This window comes from Hylobates moloch, unplaced genomic scaffold (genome assembly GCF_009828535.3).
Source record: "Hylobates moloch isolate HMO894 unplaced genomic scaffold, HMol_V3 SCAFFOLD_6, whole genome shotgun sequence".
Classification (NCBI taxonomy): Eukaryota; Metazoa; Chordata; class Mammalia; order Primates; family Hylobatidae; genus Hylobates; species Hylobates moloch.
In genome coordinates, this window is record NW_026652281.1 from 53,535,277 (window position 1) to 53,557,935 (window position 22,659).

The 22,659-nt window shown below is 34.5% G+C and overlaps 1 protein-coding gene across 2 annotated transcripts in view; it reads right to left on the reverse strand.

Annotated features, from left to right (window-relative positions):
• SLF1 (SMC5-SMC6 complex localization factor 1) overlaps positions 1-22,659 on the reverse strand; it is a 92,970-nt gene that overhangs the window by 21,057 nt on the left and 49,254 nt on the right. For both annotated transcript variants that reach the window (XM_058440709.1, XM_032156811.2), the window contains 7 exons: positions 22,221-22,386; positions 14,261-14,408; positions 6,921-7,066; positions 5,050-5,213; positions 4,118-4,251; positions 2,064-2,156; positions 1,464-1,646 (listed from right to left, as the gene is read on the reverse strand). In XM_058440709.1, coding sequence (XP_058296692.1) covers positions 1,464-1,646; positions 2,064-2,156; positions 4,118-4,251; positions 5,050-5,213; positions 6,921-7,066; positions 14,261-14,408; positions 22,221-22,386 — 1,034 coding nt within the window. The remainder of the gene's footprint in view (positions 1-1,463; positions 1,647-2,063; positions 2,157-4,117; positions 4,252-5,049; positions 5,214-6,920; positions 7,067-14,260; positions 14,409-22,220; positions 22,387-22,659) is intronic.

Consider the following 22,659-nt stretch of genomic DNA (forward strand, 5'->3'; position numbering starts at 1 on the left):
TAGAGACATAAATAAATTCTTGAAATTATTGCTCTTGAGGCTGAGTAACTCACAATGAATAGATAATGCAGTTACTTCAATATAAGTGTCAAACCACTTGACAGGTCCAAACCCAGAATATGACTAAGGCAGAAACAAGTCTGTACGATTGCTAAAGGACCTTGATAAAAACAAACACAATTAGATTTCCTCTTCTAGGATGAGAAACTCATCTCTTTACTATTCTCCACTAAGGGCCCTAGAAAAATTCACATTGGTTGGTATAATGCCATACTCTACTGAAGAGCTGGACCTAATACAATAATGGCTCCTAACAAACATTGGCCTGAATGCCAGGCACATGGTTGAGTAGAAAAATAAAACACTGAGGAGGTAGAACTTACAGTTTAGTAAACACAGAATACTAAAAAAAAACAAGGTAGAAGAACTGAAAAACACTGACGATGAAATGGTATCAGTAAAACAGACACACTAAGGCCTTTAGGGGGCAGGAGAAGACTATATATAACCAAATGTCTTAAACTCCTATGCTATACAGCCTTCCTTAGATGCATATATACTAAAAAGACATCTTAAGAAAATACGCTTTTTGTCTTTATGCACAATCAAATGTTTTAATTACAGGATAAGATAATGTTAAATTTAAATGTGAAATTAATACAAATAAAAGCCACAATTTCTACAAATCTTTGTTTCCATATTCTAAGCTGGTCATCAGTTTTCTTTTTTTCTTTTAAAAGCACCAATCCGTTTTGAACATTTTGTTGTAAAATTTATATTATTCGGTTTAGATGTAAGAAGAATGACACCAAAATAATGTGGGGCCTTGCTGAAAGCAAAGATCAAAAATCAGCAGGAAAAATGGAGATGAATATTCAGCTCAAGTTACCTCCTTCACAAAACCCCTGCATAACAGTTATCACCATTTGAAAATTCTCCTGCTTTAACTTAATTGGCTGCAAAATGTGAATGACGAAAAATATTCTAGGATATCATTTTTTTACAGTCTGTACAGAAATGACTCATTAAAAATAAGATTGAGTTTGTAGTTACATACAGGAAATGAAAAAAGAATGAAAAAATCCAGGTAATCACAGCTGAACATTTGTATCCATTTATCAATAAGCTTTCAGAAATGACGGGCTCACAAAGACATTACACACCTGAAGGAAAAAGATAAATATTTAAAACCAGCAAACTCAATTCAAAAACAGACTCTCATACAGGAACCTCAATAGGCTTAATAATACATACATAAACAAATACACATTATGAAAAGGGTTTTATCTCTACTAATAAAAGGTGCTTACATTTTAGGAGACTTTTTATCCTTACTTTTTCATTAATATGAAATAAAGGCATCTTTCCTTACAGATTTTAAACATAAAATGCTATCTACCTCTGCAGGATTCATCAAAAAACTGGGTAATTTATCAAAACCCATTTAGCATAAACACACTCACCCCCATGCTGTAGTAGCAGCTTGCCAATTTCTACATGTCCGTTTGACAGTGCATCATGCAAAGGAGTAACCCCGTCCACTTGAGTGAGCAGATCTACCTCTGGACAACGTTGCAAAATTTCCTGGACACACACTGTGTTGCCATAGTTACAGGCTTCATGCAAAGGCGTCCAGCCAGCATTGTCTAAATTAGAAATCAAGGCAAGTTTTAAAACGGCAGAAGTAGGACTTTTGGTAGAAAAGTACTGATGTTCTACTTTTCTCATCAGTGTGACTTTCTAGGTGCTTCATATACAAAGAGAATGCTGTGATAAAAATGTCTAGGGTGTAATCATATTTCTACCTTAAAAAATTAAAATAAACACAATTTTAAAATATTAATGTTGGGTATTATCAAAATATGGACACCAAAAAATGTTTTTATACCATTAGTTATAAATCAATATATGAGAAATTTCTTGGCTTTGCTAAGAAATTTTTGTTATACTTTTAAGATACCTTAGGTAAATTTACTTAAATAATTTTTCTTAATGTGATATAAAACTGTTTAATATCACAAATATTAAGACATTGGACTAGACCACAAAGATTTAAAACTTACCTTTAACATTGATGTCTATTCCTGGCAAAGAGAGAAGAAGAATCAATTTCTCCACTTGGTTACTTATGCAAGCTCTATGCAGGGCTGTTTCTCCTGCCATAAAAAATTAATAGATTATTCCAGAGAAGACAAGATATCAACTAAAGAAAATAATCAAAGGGCATGAACTAGGAGATCTGGCCCCATGCCAGAAAATTATTTATTGAGTTCTCCTTTTGACTGGTTTAAACATCTCTTGCATCAAAAAAGGCGGGGGTGGGAGGTGGGAAGGGGAAGGACCCCCACCAATCCATAGTGCTTCTGTTCTATCAGCAATTCAGCAATGAAATTCTACCGCAAAAGGTTTAACACAGGCATTGTCTCCCCTAGTTCAAGGTTTAAAGCTTCAATCCTGCTATAAAACCCCCAAATGAACAGAGAACACCAAAAATACTGGGTTTTGCAGCAATAAAAGTTTAGAGTGCAATTGCCCTCTCTTAAATTTATTCATGAACCTACGTTAAATGTATGGCTCTTTTTTATACAGCATTTATAGCTTAATTCAAATGAATGTTTCTGGCTAAGCATGAGTGCCTCTACACACTCAAGTATAATTCAGAACTTCAAATCCATTAACAGATGGTTTGCTGCTTCTCAATAGGCTGTCTGGCTTGGCTACAACAGCACAGAGAGGGAGAAATGGAGGAATCTTAATATAAACACACCACACACACACACACACACACACACACACACATACACACACAGATGTAAAAAAAAAAATCCCTAGTACCATTTAAAGCTGAACAAGACTAACAAATAGAAATGACAAGGTTTTTTCTAGGAGAGATGCAATTAATGCCTTCTGGCTAAAATTGTCTATATCCATCACTGTTATAACCAAGATTAATAAGATATAAGTGATTAAGAGGAATTTTAAAAAAATTACTATAAATGACTGCTTAGGAAACAAAATGAAATACTGAATCAAATTTGTTCTTGCTATAAAATACTAAGTAGAACATTTTTACAGTGTTCAGTTTTACAGATTATCTCTGTAACTTCCACAAAAACATTTTTTACATGCATAAAAAGCTTTTGAAGTTTTTCTCTACTATATCTCAATTCTCTTCCTCTCTCCCAGTTCCTTCTGCTGTTCTGCCTAAAATCATTCATATTCATTTTACTTTCTGAAACAATAAAACAAAGAAAAAGAATGCTGATTTGTGAAATTAATATCTGAGTTCTCATCTAATATAATTTTCATATTCCAAGCCAAATGGACAGTTATTTTGAATCTGTAATATGCAATTATGAACTTATATCACACTGAAATATAAGCGCTTCACTGTCACTATTTCCATGGGTGTCATAATGTTAATATTTGTATTAAAAACAAGATATAACTCATAAACAACAACAACAAAAAAGACTCAGCAATTTATTTTGGCCAGGTATAGACTTCTGGAAGATCCATTTGCAAGTTAAGAGGTGTCTAAGTAAAAGAGGTGCCAAAGTGAATTATTATGCTATTCTTGTTATTTCATCCTTTAGGTACTTAGGTTCCAGTATAGTTAGAACCAAAAGCCAAACACATTTCATAGTCTGGGCTCAATGCCTGGAAGAAAAGAGCCCATATGCTTAACACAGCTATGTAACATAGCCTACTCTTCATTCTTTGTTCACAAAATGTCTAGGACTGAAAGAGATGAAGACTGAATTATACTTTCAAATCAGAAGACACTGATCCTAAGCAGCACAGGTTGAGATGGAATAGAAAAGTAAGGCGGGCAAGTCTGGAATGAGCTCAATGAATGCTACACTGTGTTTCATATCTGTAATGGCAGGGAGAGGAAAAAAAGGAAAGAATACTCTATTATACTGGTTATTAAACAATCACTTTCTTTGCATAAATGACAGTTCAAGAAAATAATACGTTATCCAACAAGGTACTTCCTGGACCTAGTCCAATATTTAAGTTCAAATATTCATCAGGGCAAATGTGTGAAACCTGCAAGTACTGACTATAACCATGAAAAGTTCTTAGCATAAATTAATTTAGATACTTGGAATACCTTTTAGATTAGTCTTGTGAAAATTCATCTTTTTAACTACAGAGGGGCAATTCTCCTTGGAACATGACAATTCTCCTTCTGACTTCTTTTTCAATTTTTTTAATGATGAGGAACATTTAGCAAGGTTCAGGTCTCTGAAAGGAAAAGTAAGAAATAATGAAAGCTTGTTTTTCAGCAAGGCGTGCCAGCATACATTAGATGGTATTTTTTAAAAGTCTAGCCTCCTTTTAATTTAAACCCCCTTACTCATTCAATCTTTACTGCTTTCTGATTTTAAAATTTATTTCAACTGTGTAGAAACAAATTTCAGTGCACGAATTTTCTTTTATTAGTCCTACTCCCCCAACTGCTCACTAAATTTATAAATACAGAAGGTCAAATAAAGAGAAAAAGACAACTTAAACCATATTTGGCAGAGAGAATAAAACAGAAAGCTAAGATCAAGCAGGCCTCTGCTCCCCATTCTTACTTTCATATTCTGATTCTATTCTCTTCTTCCTCTCGTAGAACCTTTCAGGCTTTCTGAGTTTTATACAACATATACTTTTATAAACCTTATACTTTTAGAGGAGGTTTCTCATTTTGGGGAAACTACTATAACGATATAGGATATCTCATATGACCATGCATTCTGAAATCCCATCTACATTATGGCAAAGTAGTAATTCAAATCATAGGGCAAAAATTGTGTGAAACTGTATTTCATCAATAATTCATCAATAATTTGATGAGCAGTTTTATTTCTTTTGGGAAGCACTTAGAAATGTACTTTTAATTACAGAAACAGAAAATGTTGATCAAATAGATCTAAAATTGAGTTTTGATCTAATCAATTTGGACAGTATCACAGATAACCATAAAGTTCAAGAAATGCATCAGAAAAAGAGCTGTACTCCAAAACAAAGCACAGCTGGGATATCAGCATCACTTACGGTAACTCTGGCAGCCCTTCGACTTGTTTTTGTTTAGTACCATTCAGCATTAGTAAGGCTCTCTGAGAGTCAAAACAAGGCCGCTGTCCTATTTTCTTTGATATCTGAATCTTTCCAGACCCAAGCACACCAGTTTTCCCCAAGGCTGGTAAATAGGAATATACCTGTTAAAAAATAATATTGCATTATTTTCTCAACTACAAAAACAGCAGTAAAGAGAAATTATTTGATTCATTTCACTATTACATTTAGTTATATTTTCTTGGTTGCATCACTATGGTTGCCACTGTATCTTGGTTGAACATAATAAAATATTAAGAAAACTAGCTTTGTGTCAAAGTCAATACCATGTGAACAAGCAGAAAAATATCTTCTTAAAAATAATTATTTTTTTCTAATTCAATTTTGATCCTCGTTTAGGAAAGCTCTTTTGATTAGTCTTATGCCCAACATGTATGATTCATTTGCATATTTTATATGCATGATTTATGTCAACTGGTATTTTGTAATTTCCATTTTGATAATGCCTTTTTTCAACAGAAAACAAAATAAGGAATAAAAACATCCTTAAAGGATTGTTGCAAAACAGAATTTGACTAATCTGACCAATATACGTATTTCGCATTTCATTAAAAAATTCCTAGAGCTACTGGATATTAATATCTAAAGATAGCCAAAATAAAACTGGAAAACTTTAAATCAAATGTAGCTTATATGCATAATATTTTGCTTTCTAAATACCATTTAGAATTTTGTTGGATCTAGTTCTTTCCAAAATAACCTCAAGTAGGAATTTTATTAGGAAACAAGGATTTTTTACTTTTCTATGATCAACCCTTGGCTATGCTCAAAAGTAATTAAAATTTCTTTTTCCTTTCTTTTCTTTCTTTTTTTTGTTGTTGTTGTTGTTGAGACAGGGTCTTAGTGTGCCACCTAGGCTAGAGTACAGTGGTTATCACAGGTCACTGCTGCCTCGACCTCCTGGGATTAAGGATCCTCCCACCTCAGCCTCCCGAGTAGCTGGGACCACAGGCATGTGCCACCATGTCCAGCTAATTTAACTTTTTTTGAGAGACAGAGTCTTGCTAAGTTGCCCAGGCTGGTCTCGAACTCCTGGGCTCAAGGGATCCTCCTGCCTCAGCTTCCAAAAGTGTTAGAATTATAGGCAGAGGCCATCATGCTCAGCCTTAAAATTTCTATTTGGTGATTACCTTCCCCCCATTGCCCCGGAGAAGGGGTCTCACTATGTTGTCCAGGATGGAATGCAGTGGCTATGCACAAGTGCAACCATAACGCACTACAGCTTCGAATTCTGGGGCTCAAGCAATCCTCCTGCCTCAGTCTCCTGAGTAGCTGGAACTACAGGCACTCACCTACAGGCACTCAGCACTGCTGCTGGCTTTCATTACTCTATTTTGAGATAGAAATATACTAGCTTTTATACAGAACTGAAATATTTATGAATTAATATATTCTGCCTGCTTACTTGAAATAACTAAGAATTTTTTAAAATTGAGTTTGTGGGCCAGGTGTGGTGGCTCACGCTTGCAATCCCAGCACTTTGGAAGGCCGAGGCAGGCAGATCACCAGATCACAAGATCAGGAGATCAAGACCCCGTCTCTACTAAAAATACAAAAAAATTAGCCAGGTGTGGTGGTGGGCGCCTGTAGTCCAGCTACTCGGGAGGCTGAGGCAGGAGAATGGCATGAACCCGGGAGGCGGAGCTTACAGCAAGCCGAGATTGCGCCACTGCACTCCAGCCTGGGCGACAGAACGAGACTCCGTCTCAAATTAAATACATAAATAAATAAATACAGTTTGTGAACTCACTTCTTGAAAATGTAAAGAACCAGAATAGAGAGGTGCTTACCATTTTCTGAAGAGAGAGTGGCTCAGAAGAAACACTGCCAGAGCTCTGTAGACACAACTTTTTAAAGACTGCCTCTGCAACGAACATTTGAAGCCAGGAGGAGGAAAAGGAGCAAATGAAAATCTCTAATTCCTGTGAAGAAAAGTCTGGAGAACATAAGGTAAGTCGATACAGTTATTGCTGTATCCTATACAATTTTTTCCATAGGCTATTTCCTTAGTGAAGTTTATTCTGTCAAATGAGAGCTCCTGCACCTATTAGATTCATCCACATGATTTTAATCCACAAAAAAATAGGTCATATCCCTATTCTTGACTTTTAAGAGAAAATATTTAATGGCACATGTTCTCACACTTGAAAAAAACAATCATTAGGTTTCATTATTTCATATACAAGTCTTGAAATTACATATATACAGATTAGGTAATATATGAATATATAGAGGGGATTTTATTTATCACTATACTTTCCAACTACCATTAAAGATCTCTTCCCACAATAGGGATGCTTCTTTGGAAAATCAGTAATTAGTTTTTAAATGAACATACAAGTATTTAATTTGCAATGATCAGTACTGAGTTGATAGGAAGAAAGTAGACTGTTTCCTATGACAACACCCATGAATCTTATCACTGCAGAAAAGGAGGAAAGGCACAAGGTAAAGAAGAAAAACAAGAAACAAGAGCATATATAAAGAAGAAAAACATGAAACAGGAGCACGTATGAAGAAGAAAAACATGAAACAAGAGCATGTATAAAGACTTCCTCAGAAGTTTGCATCCACTCTACTATGGGGGATGGTGGATAAATTTTTTTTTTTTTTTTTTTTTTTTTTTGAGACGGAGTCTCGCTCTGTTGCTCAGGCTGGAGTGCAGCAGTGCGATCTCGGCTCACTGCAACCTCTGCCTCCCAGGTTCAAGCGATTCTCCTGCCTCAGCCTCCCAAGTAGCTGGGACTACAGGCACGTGCCAGATGGTGGATAATTTTAAATGATGAAACAAAAAACAAGAAAACATCAAGAGCCTCAAATCTCTTCTACAAAACCTCAAGAACTTCAATATGAAGAAAATGCATAAATATACCCATGAATTGGAAGTGATAAAGGAGTGACTATTTCCCATGTGATCTATTTAATATTATAAACTATTAATATTCTCTATGTAACACAATGAAAATGCAACAAAATGATAATGAAAGAATAAATAAGACCAACCAAGAGGATATCAAAAGAGCTAAAATTACAAACAACATAAAAAAGTTGTGTTATTATACAATAAGGCAGATTAACTATAAATACTGGAAGAAGAATAAGTCAATACAATTAGCAAAATAAACATAATAAACAGCAGAAGAGAAGAATTAAAATTATAAGCATTAAGTTAAAATATAGTTTTAAAATCAGACAATGATAATAGCAGTATAAGGCATAAAAGCTGGCCTCTCTATTCAGGGGTGGAATTCTTTCAGGGTGAAGAGAATGCAGACACCCAGTCAATGTCCTGCTCACATGCTTTCATAAAAGGCTGGGGCTCTAGTGTCTTGTAGTCCTTGACCCTTGACTCTAATTTTCAATAGTGGATGCGAGAAGTAAGGGAGGATTTGCTCTCAGGTAACATTTGGTAATTTCTGGTTGCCACATTGGGGAAAGGGATGCTATTGGCATCTAGTGGGCAAAGGCCCAGGATGCTGCAACACACAGGACAGCCCCAACAACAAATAATTATCCAGCCCAAAACATAATCAGTACACAGGCTGAGAAACTTGCCTTGACTAAAGAGATCTGATGCCCTTGCCTTGTGGCAGCTTGTCGTAAGTGTTTAAACCTTTGGGCAAATGGCTTCAAGTCAGATGTTAACCAGATACAACTAACCCCAAACAGATATATTATCACTGAATTTAGATAATCCCTTCCAATATGGCCTCTACAGAGATACTTTTTTTTTTTGAGACAGAGTCTTGCTCTATTGCCCAGGCTGGAGTGCAGTGGCACGATCTCGGCTCACTGCAACCTCCACCTCCCAGGTTCACACCATTCTCCTGCCTCAGCCTCCCGAGTAGCTGGGACTACAGGTGCTTGCCACCACGCCCAGCTAATTTTTTGTATTTTTAGTAGAGACGGGGTTTCACCATGTTAGCCAGGATGGTCTCGATCTCCTGACCCTGTGATCGGCCTGCCTTGGCCTCCCAAAGTGCTGGGATTACAGGTGTGAGCCACCGCACCTGGCCGAGATACAATTTTTATGAGTTGGAAAGGAGAAAATTACTTACAACCCATTCTCTGTTAATATTATCTAAAAATGTACAAGCAGTAAACTGAAGGATAAGAATCAAAAGATAATTTGAACATTTAATCTCTAATTATATACATTAAAAAGCCTATCTATCATCACAGAGTGTACTGCAACCAATTGATCTCTTAACATAAGAACTCTAGACAGAGGCAAAAGCAAAGCAGAAATAACTTGTAGAGTTCAAAAGAGTTGATCTCACATTGAAATTTACAAATGGAATTATTTATCTAATAAGGATCACATCTGATAGGCTTACAGAAATAAGGAATACAAAGTATTAATATGACAGATCGACATATTACCAGGTCACAAAGTCAAGGGGAATAAAAAATAATAGATGAACAAGAGAACACAAGAAAATTAGCCCGTGGACTGTAATAACTTTAAGGGAAGGGTCATACTTGTAGCCCTTACAGTATATAGGTCATTAATCTGTACAGAGTAAACATTTAGTATTTGACAGATGAATGAATGAACAGTTAGCAGATACCAATAACTCATGATAGAGAGCCAAGCCGGGACAATCTTTTTAAATCAAGTTAATGAGATAATGCTACTCCCTTGTTTCAATAGCTTCTAACTCCTTAACAAGGCTTACAAATTCCTACACAAACTCCCTTAACCCTTCTTTGGCCTTATTCTGGCCTCTCTTCCCATCAGCCAGGCACCAGAAGGTCTCAAACAGGCCTTCTTTCCTATTCAGAGTTTTGGTAAATGTTTCCTTCTGACTAAAACAATCTGCCCTGTCAAACTTCTACTTATTCTTCATGTTCTGCATTCCATGGTCATACAGTATAAAAGTTCACCAATCTCAACACCTAGTTTTTCCTGTTCAGAGCACTTATTTTAAATGACATATTTATATTAACTTAATTACAGTTTATCTCTCTTAAAGTTCAAAAACAAAAAAAAAAAAAAAAAAACCACAAGGACCATGTTTTGTTTCCTTCTTCCACTGTATAAAAAAGTGTTTAGCTCAATGCCTGGTAGAATGCCAATAAAATTTTGCTGAATAAACAAAGAGAACAGAAACATTTTGGCTGAGAATTAGTAATGATACATAAACATTTATATTTAGGAAAAAGGTCTGAAGCACGGAAAGAAATTAAGAGATAACAAAGCAAAAGTGAATAAAGGTTTGGAAAAAGTATTTATCAGGCAATAATGATGTAATCTGAGAAAGGCAAAGGAAATTTATTAAAGTTCTCCAAAGATATGAAAAAAAAAAACTATAGTAAATTTTGATGACATCTTCTTTCTCACTGAAACAACTGGAGAAGAAATATGTTTAAGTCAGGATTGGCAAACTATGGTGTGCTGCCTGTTTTTATGAATAAAGTTTTACTGGAACACAGCCATGCTGTCTGTTTATGTATTGTGTATGGTTGCTTTCTTACTACAACTGCAAAGTTGAGTGGCAGGGAGAGACTGTAGGGCCTAAAAAGCCAGTAACATTTACTCTCTGGTACTTAACATTTAACAAACTTTGTTAATCTGTAGTTTAAGCCACCACATGAGGAATTTCAATTAGGCATAAAAAAGAAATTTCAGATAATTTGAGCTTAAAATACAGAAAAGAAAATTTCTGTCCAAAGTGTTTAGAAACAACATAGAGCGGCATCTATATGGAACTGATGAACATGAGATCTGATGGAAAAAATTTTATTTATCTTCTAAAATATCTGTTGCCTTAATTCTTGACAAAACAATTATAAACTAAAAATTATACTAAACTGAAATGAATTTGGTAGATGTGAATCTGAGTAGTATCACAGTATGAATTTTGTACTTCTGAACTAGGAAAAATCAGAACATCCAGTTTACCATAATTGAGAAAGATGGACCGATACCTTCAACTGGAAGTTACATAACAGTGAAATTATAACATCTTTACTAGTGACTTAGGAAAAGCAAAAGATAGTAACTGAGTAGAAGAATAATGCAAAATAAATGATTTTTTTTTTTTTTAAAGAAAGGAATATCCGCAGAGAAAAGAAATGAGGGAAAAAAAAGAGGTGGCAGACAATGAATTTCAAAATTCATCAAAATATGAACAAAATGGACATTATTACAACACTCCAGAATTTTGATTCTGTGTGACTAACATGAGCTTAAACTCAACCTTAGTGTTACTGCTATAATCCTGTTGATGGATTATTTTGCTCCCAAAGATCTATTAATATATTTGATCACTAACATTCAAAACTTCAGATGAAATTTAAATTGTCACTATTGAAAAGTGTTTTTAAGCTTTTCTTTACCTTTCTCCAAATGTATACGTGTGCACACACATGCACGCACACACACACACATGCACACACATGCACAGCTGGTTGCTTAGCCTTCAAATTTGGTTATAGCTAGGCAATTTAAAAGTTTTAAACATTATTTTTTGTTGTTGAGAAGAGTCTCACTCTGTCCCCCAGGCTGGAGGCTACTGGTTTATGATAAAATGTTCACTGAATTTCTGTCTCTTGACAAAGGTTAAACATCAGCCTGCACTAACAGAAAAGAAAAAAACTAGACAGAAAATAGAAAAATATTAATTTGAACCATTTTTAGAAATACATGTTTAAAACTTTTGGCTGGGCGCAGTGGTTCACACCTGTAATCCCAGCACCTGGGAAGCTGAAGTGGGCAGATCACCTGAGGTCTGGAGTTTCAGACCAGCCTTGCAAACATGGTGAAACCCCCATCTCTACTAAAAATACAAAAAGTTAGCCAGGCTTGGTGGCATATACCTATAATCCCAGCTACTTGGGAGGCTGAGGCACAAGAATCGCTTGAACCGCAGAGATTGCAGTGAGCCGAGATCATGCCACTGCACTCCAGCCTGGGCGACAGAGTAAGACTCTGTCTCAAAAAAAAGACAAAAAATGTTTAAAACTTTTAAACTGCCTAGCTATAACCAAATTTGAAGCCTAAGCAACCAACTGCGTGTGTGTGCACATGCATATGTGTACATTTTGAGAAAAGTAAAGAAAAAGGCTTAAAAATACTTTTCAATAGTGACAATTTAAGTCTCATCAAAAGTTTTGAATGTTAGTGATCAAATATATTAATAGATCTTTGGGAGCAAAATAATCTGTTGACAGGATCATAATAGTAACACTAAGGTTCAGTTTAAGTTCATGTTACTCACAGAATCAAAGTTCTAGGTTTTACACTTGTCATGTAAAAACTGAAAATAACATTGGATAACAATGTCCTACTTTAAAGTGAAGAGAAATTCAGAGTATTAGTGAAGAAAGCATTGAAGCAAATGTATAACAGGTAGTAGAATCCTTTTTATACAAGGCTTATTATTTCATGCATTTGGCTAAACTATAAGATAAATTATAATTCCTTAATTGCAATTACTATGTATTGGAAACAAGACATATAACTATCCTGATAATCTCTAAAGCCACTGCTAATCCTCTACTAGGTCTCCAAACTCAAATTTCATTAAGGAATGAAAAACAGGAAATTCTGTTAGTCAAATGCTTAGTTCCCATTCTAGCAAATAATGCCAGAATTCTGTTTTCTGAAAAGGATAAAAACCACTAAACTACCTAGTAGGAATGGTGGGAAAGAAATGTAAGAAAGGGTTCTGTAGGAAGATTGAATGTTAGCTAAGAAATGTTAAAGTCATGCAACAAAGGACAGCTAGTCCACAAAAGGAACTGTAATCACCCCCTCAGCTCAATGAAAAAGAAAAAAAGAAAAGAGATAAAATGCTTTAGATAAAAATCTTCTAACTTTGGTAGTATAAAAAGAACTCTATCTGCAGAGGGCATCATCGAATAAATCCTGAACCCAGTTATAACCTGGATTCCTATTCTGAAGTCTCTCTTCAAAGTATTAAAGTGATTGACGGCATACTGAAGAATTTTCTTTATATAAAATCAAGATACACTGAAACACATGTGTAGCAGAGTACTTATTTGGCAGTTTAAAATATCAAGTATATAAAAGTATATAAAAATCATCTTTTATAGCTAAGAACCACAAAAAAACTTACTTGGTTTAAAATGTATTCATTTAGGAATTAAGGATTACAGAAATAAAGAAATAAAGAAAAAAAGGGAAGGATGGGCAAAGACTCTTCCTAAACTGGCTATGGAGTTTGGGAATCTACATAAGGTCTTTATGGAAGCCTTCTTCAGTCTAGAGGCCCAAAGAATTGGGTAGAGCTTTTCACCTTGTAAAATGAGTTCTGCCATCATATTTCTTAAATAACACTCCTTCCTCCCTTTATTTTAGGGGAGACTTTAAAATAGGTGATGGGGAGAAAAGAAGAGTGAAAAAAATTATCCATATAAATTACTTGTTTGCTTCATCCATGTTCATTTCTTGTTAGAGCACCAGACTCAATGGGGAAAAAAATGGTAGCAAGTTTTTTTTTTTTTTTTTTTTCTTTTTTCCTAAAGGAGACAGGGTCTTGCTCTGTCACCCAGGCTGGAGTGCAGTGGCACAATCATGGCTCCCTGCAGCCTTGGACTCCTGGGCTCAAGGGATCCTCCCACTTCAGCCTCCAGAGTAGCTGGGACTACTGGCATACACTACCATGCTGAGCAAATTTTTAAATTTTTTTTTTAAAGACAGAGTCTTGCTATGTTGCACAGGCTGGTCTCAAACTCCTGGGCTCAAGAGATCCTCCCACCTCGGCTTCCCAAAGTAGGTTGGGATTAAAGGTGTGAGCCACTGCACCAGGCAAAATAATTATATTTGAATAATAAATGTATGTAGGGGGAAGGCTCCTGTAATGTTTAGAGGAAAATAAGAATGCAAAATTACGTATATAGTATGAACTCAACTATACAAAAATGCTTACAAATACCAGAAAGACATTAAAAAGTTAACAGCAGTTACCTGTGTAGGAACAATATGGGTACTTTAAATCTTCCTCTTTATACTGTCTCTGTGTGTGTCTATGTGAACATGTACCCATAACTATTTTAAGGAAAGCTTCAAATGAACATATGTTAAAGCTTACAGACTGCTTAAAAGAAATTCAAAACTAATTTCCAGAATGGGTCTGAAAAAAACAGAACACAGACAACTTACCATCACACGAAAGAGAAATATAACTTCCTAAGTCATCAGACATGTGTCGCATCACATTTTTACCCATCTTAAGACCAAGGAAAATCCAATAATCTATTGCTGCTCCAAGAATTCCAGCCAATAAGTAAGCTAGTTCATGTTTGAAGACCTAACATTAAGATACAAAAAAATTACTAAAATATATTACAATATTGAATTTCTGTTAGTATTTATTTTGAATACTTTTTGAGGGGCAAAACATAGCTATTTAAAAATACAGGGTATGTAATGATAAAAGGTATTCTTAAGAACCCTAGCTAACTAATTCTCTCCCCTCCATCTCTCTCTCTCTCCACATGACAAGAGTTAATAAAGCAAATTTTCCAAGGACCTACAACTTAACAGTTTAGAATAAACTTTAATTTTATCCAATGCTATCAAGTTTGTTAGGAAATAATTCCATTAAAATAATGAGAAAATACCTGGTTTTTGTAGATTTTTATAAATAGGAGAGATATGACTATAAAAGATAGATTTATCTACCCCCACTGTTTATATACAGAATTATTCTTTACATTTCTCTATATGACATTTTCCAGAAAGACTTGAGAAACCCAATGAATAAAAGTTCTAGTAAACAAGATTATTCATTTGCTATAATATACAGATTCAAATTTTTATTATTTAATTATATATCAAATACTAATTACCCAACTTAGAGATGTAGAGATCAGTTTTAAAAGTATATCATTGGCCGGGCACGGCACAGTGGCTCACGCCTGTAATCCCAGCACTTTGGGAGGCCAAGGTGGGAGGATCACAAGGTCAGGAGATCGAGACCATCCTGGCTAACACGGTGAAAGCCCGTCTCTACTAAAAATACAAAAAGTTAGCCGGGCATGGTGGCGGGCGCCTGTAGTCCCAGCTATTCGTGAGGCTGAGGCAGAATGGCGTGAACCTGGGAGGCGGAGCTTGCAGTGAGAGGAGATTGTGCCACTGCACTCCAGCCTGGGTGACAGAGACTCCGTCTCAAAAGAAAAAAAAAAAAGTGTATCATTTTATATGATTACTTTTATAATAAACATCATTAAATTCTTATAAGAAATGTAACAAGGCATACAAACCTTCTAAGTGTGCTTTACCCTAATGTTTGAAAGTATTTTTCTAATCTCTAAAATTCAGTAGAAACTATGAAGATGAAGAAGTGTGAAAATAAAATTTTAAAAACACCTTTTATTGAAATATAAACACTTTTTCAAAGCATTAAAACCAGCTGAAATTCTTATGTTCTTGTTATTTGCTGTCCAGGCATGTTGGATATGTAGGAAAAAAAAATCACTAAATTAATAGTTGGGTAAAAGGCATATGAAAACGTTTTAATAAATGCTACAGTAATAGATTACAACTATGTTCTGCCATCTAATTTCTTTCTCATTAATCCCATATTGGGCATATATTATGCTTAAATAACATAATATATAACATAACATTCTGTTCATGTATAAAAGTTAAGATTACAGTATAAAAGGATCTAAGAACCTGATCTACAACTAACAGATCTAATATTACTAATAACCTAATCTATTATCACAATATTTATTAAAACCTTTTCACATGCCTTTTACCCAAATGTTTTGTGATTTTTTTCACATATCCGACAAGCCTAGACGACAAATAACAGGAACACAGGAATTTCAGCTGGTTTTAATGTTTTGAAAAAATGTTTATATTTAAATCAAAGGTGTTTTCAAAATATTATTTTCACACTTTGTCTTCATAGCTTACGTGGAATTTTAGGGATTAGAACAGTAAGTTTTATATAAAAGGCACTTCCAAATCAGGTTCTTGGATCCTTTCATACTATAATCTAAACTAACACACTCATAAACAGTATGTTATTATGTTACATATTACAGAATAAATTATGTGTATTTCAGTGTATTAGAGTTATATATTACACACCAAACTAGCACATATTATGCCTAATATGGGATTAGTGAGAAAGAAATCCCTAGCACTCTGAACTCTCAGTGACTACTGGATTTGTTTCTCCTGCCCTCAGATAAGAAATTTCTTATATGTATATTCAATATTTCACTGGGATATCATTCCATATCTAATAGCTCTAGCTAGCAGATAAATGATGTCAAAACCAAAGTTCAATTTCTGGTTTATTGTGCAAACATAATCAAATGGTCCAGCAGCACACACAACCAGCTTGCCAGAACAGTGTTTATGGAAGGAAAACAGTCAGGACCAGTAGCATGTGTGCAGGTCCTCTGTTGTCCTATGACATCAGGGGCAGCATACTGCATTCGTGTAGGGCTAGACATTAGAATCTAGGAGAGAGACCCTCAAGTGTGGGCTGAGGAGATTTTTAAAAGCTGCATAATTAAGAAAGTAGTGTCCTTCTTCTGACATGATCAGGGACCAAGATAGCCAGCCAGATCCTAGCAGGTGAGTCTTCACAGGTGGCTGTCAATCCCACCCAGTCCCCTGCCTTGATAGGAGAGCTGAGTTTAAGCCTTGCAGTTGCGGCTATATGGCATGGGAAACTAGCAGCAGGTCTGACCACATCAGTAGCACCAACACCTCCCCTGGTGTGATCGGCAGGACTAGGGTCTAGTGCTAGTCTCCAGAAAACACTGCAAGAAATCAACTCCATTCTTTGTAAAGCCAGTATCTTGCTTGATCACTCTGAGCAATTTAGTTAATCCTTACTTCTCACTGTTATCAAGAGAATATAAAACAGTGAAAATATATATTTAAACTAGTAAATTGATTATGTCCATATGCACATATGCATCCACAAAATGTTCCTTCCAACATAATATGTATCTGAGTATCAGCAGTGACAGTATCAGGAAAGAAGAGGTTGGTAAATTTTGATTTCTGAAAGTATTCTCCATCTCAAGGGTATAGTAAATCAAGATCACTTTAGACCACCCAGGCTTTAAGACTCTGGGCAGGAAAGAAGGATGTTAGCCCACAGAGTGAAGCCTTATATAAAAACACAATCCAACTTTCCATCAACCAAAAACAATATTAAAAAAAAAAAAAAAATCAACCAGTTGGGACTTTCCCTCTTTCCTTATATAAATATGTGGTACATATAGTTAAAATCACAATAGAATATTAATATATTGCTTAATATTAAATTTACCTTGATATTAATGTTATTAAACAGAGGTAAGAGGTCTTGCAGTGATTTTGAGGAATAACTATAGCTTTTTTACAATGATAAAAAAGATCCTGAGAAAGTTATTCTTGTTTTCATGTCATTAGCTAAACACGCACACTACTACATAGCCATTAATAGTAAGTTTTTATATGAAAAGACACTTTCAATTCAGGTTCTTAGATCCTTTCATACCATAATCTTAACTATCACACTCATAATAATAATAGGGCCAAGACAGTGTGCTATGGACTATACTCACTGTCACTTTAACAACGATGCTATTCCTTCCAGTATAGTGGATATATAAGCTTTAGAAATAGATTAGTAAGAAAATAGTAAATAAATCATCAAAGGAAAGCAGCTTTCTTGGAATACTGAAATATCTGTTAAAGCTGACAGAAGAGAACATGAATACCCTAAGAATTAACAAAGAAATAAAAGGTAGACAAGATTTCCATATATGATATATATTTACCTTTGAATTCCTTTCTAATATGTTAAACTCTATTACCAGACATTCTGTCAATACGGTTCTATATCATCTGCCAGTAGAGATAACTTCTAGTTTATAAAATTGGCAATCTTCCAAAACTTGACTAATCTGTAATGTAGAACAAACTAGCATCTTGGCCTTCTGACTCCCAGGTTAGGGATTTCCATGATATCCCACTGTAATACGTGACAAACTACTCTGTTGGAAAGATGCAAACATAAAGCACACACTGTGCCTCTTCCTGTTTTAAACACTGGCATTTGAAACATGAGAAAGTGTGGTGCAGTGGAGACTTGGCCTCTAGTCAAGGCTTTGCCCTAACAAGCTGTGACACCTTGAATAAGTGATTTAAACTCTTTATCAACTTTCTTATCTATTAATATAAACTAGCTTACATTTCTACCTATGTTGTAGAATTATCAATAGCACTTAAGAACATCTCAAAGAAAAGTGGGACTAGTAAAAATTGCACCTCCTCCATAACCTTGACACAGCCCACCTCTGCTCTTTGCCAAGGAAAGCCCAACACTTTCTCAGATTAATGACAATGAAATTCACTGCCATTGTGTCACTCTGCAATACTTGCTGATTGACATTATGACAAAACAATATTAGCATAAACTGAGGACTTCTGTTTAGCTAATGACTTAAATTGAATACTTCAACTCAGCAAATCAAGAAACAAATGCTTTACAGTACAGAAAATGATGTCTGTGAACATGCATGGAATTCTTGAAACTGGAAACTGCCAAAAAGATTTAATTAAGTACAAGAATGAATTCTAGCAGAAAGGTAATACAATTTTTAAAAAGCAGTTTTATATCAATTTAAGCAATTCAAATGTTAAATATTAATTTGCAAAATTTAAAACCAGTTCTCATATCACAATGCTACAATTTATTGCAGACTGCTTCACAAATATGTTGCTTTTATTTATAAGTTTGAACAAAAATCTTCCAAGTTAAATATGTATAAATCTGTTACTATTTACATCAGAGCTTCTTAAGTAATTTATTATCTGTGATAGTCCTTTGAAGACTTAGTAAAATTGTGACATCATTTTATTGTTTTAAGTTATAAATGAGCAATTTCATTTATGTAATCAAATGAATGAAAAAAAGAAATGTTCTATAATGAAGAAATATTTTCTATCCTTAATGATTGCATTGTATAAAAAGTGAATAAAATGACGGTAATTTATAAAGATGCTATCAGCTTTAGCTTAAAAGTGCTATACTTAACTGGCAATGAGGTGTAAATAGTAGTCCTATTTGAGTATTTTCAATTTCTGTAATTTGCAAAATCATACTTCCTTTTAAATCAGATACATGCATGAAACAGTGCCTACTCACCTGGTTATTGTTAAATAACAGGATTACTTGATCACAAAGAAGTCTAGCTATACTCACGAGCAATCTTCCCGTTTTAACGTTGATTTAGGAAAAAAAAAAAAAATAGTACCTCAAAAAGAACTTTTATTTTCCTGCCTCAGACAACTGAAAAAAAAAAAAATAGTACCTCAAAAAGAACTTTTATTTTCCTGCCTCAGACAACTAAACAGTATTTTTTAAAAAACCAGCAAAAACTTCTATTTCTAATGAAGGCCGAGGTAATTCAGATGAACCTTTTTTTTTTTTTTTTTAGAGACAAGGTCTCACTCTGTCACCCAGGCTGGAATGCAGCGGCGCAATCATAGCTCACTGCAGCCTCCAACTCCTAGGCTCAGGCAATCCTCCCAGGGCAGCCTCTCAAGTAGTTAAAACTAATACATGTGCACACCACTACATCTGTTTTATTTTTGGTTTTGTTTTTCTTTCTTTGGTAGAGATGGGGGTCTCACTATGTTGCTCAGACTGGTCTTGAGCTCCTGGCCTCAAGCAATCCTTCCACTTCAGCTTATCAAAGTGCTGGGATTACAGGCAGGAACCACTGCACCTGGCCTCAATTGAACCCACTTAGAGAAGAAAACTAAAACTAAAAATGTTAAATGAAATACGCAAAACATTTCAGAAAAAAAAGAATAAATTATGAGGAACTGCTAGGCCAAGATCTAGTGAGGTACTCACGTGAGCTACTCAGATACCTGACTTTGCCCTGAGGACTTTCACTGATTTTAAGGAAGAATCTAGAATACAGAACTGTAGTTTCTGGGGCAAGGGGAAGAAAAGATTAAAAAAAAAAAGTCATGGCCAAAACCTAATTGCTCACAGGATGAAAAAGTGAAGGGCTTCATCCTCATGGTAAGAGTGAATCAGAAGCAAAACTAAATGTATATGTAGCCCTTTACTTCATTTGAACTACCTAGAGTCCCCCAAACATAGACATTGGATTACAGTAGTCCTTAACTAGCGGTACACCCAGGCACTTGGCAGAAGTTCAACAGAAATTCTTTCTGGGGGAAGATATTCTGGTCTTTATCACATATTGTTTCTACAAATAACTTTTCAAATGCAATTTAAAAGCATATAGTGAATAACAAGCTTGCAAGAGAAAATAAAAAAGCACGAGAAGGAAACAGCAAAAACAACAACAGAAACAGACCCATAAAGACTTCAGATATGGAATAATCAAGTATAGATAATGTCATTGCCATGTTAAAGACAAAAGAAAACCTTGAAACTCATAAAAACAAGTCATAGCTGTTTGGAACAGTTAAAAAGTCTTTTAACTGGAAAAAAATACAAAAAATTTAAATGCAATGGTCATGTTTAACAATATATTGGACACAGTTGAAGAAAGAACTAATGAACTAAAAACTGGATGAAAATACTATCCAGAATGCGGCAAGCATAGAAAAAAAATATCTATATGGGAGGGCGGAAGGAGGGAGAAAGAGGAGAGGGGAAATGGTAGAGGGAGAGAAAGAGGGAGAGAGAAAGGGAGAGGGAGATATAAGGTGAAAAACACAAAGAATATGAAGAAAAGGTATAACGTAAGTTTAATGGTAATTTAAAACGTAGAGAAGAGAAAATGGATCTGAGGAAGTATTTGACGAGGAACTACATAAGCATTTTTGTTAAGACAGAATAGACTTCATGGTAGTTTGATACCAGAGCTCTCCACCCTAACTACTATGCTTATGATCCCTGAAAAAGATATTACCTAACTAGCAGTTATAGGATCATAACTAGTAGTCATGATATATCAGTTATGAATAGTAAGTGTCATTAGCATACATAAAGTAGAAACTTAAAAATAAATAGGTGAGCAAATCAACAAAGTCGATTCAGAAGGATTGATTAAAACAATTATTAAGTTTGATCCAATCCAACAGAAAAAACACATTCTGGTTCCTCGTCTTATATGGAGCCAAAAAGAGAACTTCAGTAAATTTCAGAAAGCAGAAATTGCATTAGGTGCATTCTTTAACTATAATTCACTATTAGAAACTAACCAAAAAAAAGCACAGCCAAACAAACAAAACCCATCTATCTAGAAATCTTAAAACACCTTTTAAAAATATCTCTTGGATCAAAGAGGGAAATCAAAATTAACAATAGAAAATACTTTGAAAAAAAAAAAAACAGAGCACTCTAGGTTAAAGTATCAAACTACGAAATGAATGTCAAGTTGAACTCAATAGGTAATTTATATTAAGTGGATGTATTAGAAATGAAGACTAAAAAGAAAAGAAGATTCAAGAAGATACAAGTAAAAAAAAAAATTAAAAGAAAAGAGCAGAAATGAATGATATAATGCAAAAAAGCAGATAATTCCAAAGGGAGATCATACTGAAAAGGAAAAAGGTGACTAATATTTATTATGCAACCAAAATGTGCCACAGTTATGTTGCTATATACACTATTATCCTTGAGATGGATAATACACTAAAATCACTATATGTTAAATTTCTAATGACAGGCAAAATCGACTTATAAAGAAATATTTCAGAAAATACTCAACATCAAAAAAGGTAGTTTTAAAATAATACTAATAAATATTAGTATTTATTAGTAGTACCCCTCAAAAATTGTATGGATTGACTCATTTATTTTTAAATCTTAAGTTCTTCATGAATTAAATTGCACAAAAGTAAAAAAATCTAGAAAGGTAAGTAACTAGAGATTTCTTAGCAGTAACTATCAAATAATTCACTAGCTACTACATGCAAACGTGAGACGATGAAGGAACCAGTCTCCAAGGGCCTTTTTACCTTAAAATTAGATAAACTAAATAGAAAACAATGATATATTTGGGTACATTTTAATTGTTTTCAAGTGATCCAAAGAATAAAGAGGAGAGGAAAAGGTAAATAATTCAAAGTGATTTTTCCATAGACTATTCATCTATAAATTAATCCTACTTACATCATTAGACTTGCATTTTTCCTTGTGAGAATATATAGTCCATTCCAAAAGCATATTTACTGGTTTGGTCAAAAGCCCAGAGGTTTCACTTCCTGACCAAAAAATTTCAAGAAGCATTGCCTTTCCTGTTATTTTCAGATTCTGAGAATCTGACCAGTCATACAACCTAATTAAAATATAAACAAAAAGTGTATCTTTAAGCCAATGTGATCACGACAATTACTTGACATCTCTCCTGTCAAAAAAAAATGCTAGCAATTTTTGAACATAGATCATAAAATATAAAGATTATAACAATTATACTAAAGGACAAAATATAAACAATGGCCCCAGTTCAATAAAGTCACTGACAATGTATATACACACAGTAATCTATCTGCAAGTTTTAGAGCTGGAGCAAAACTTACCATTGTAGGCTCAGTGTTTAAAATTGGTGTAG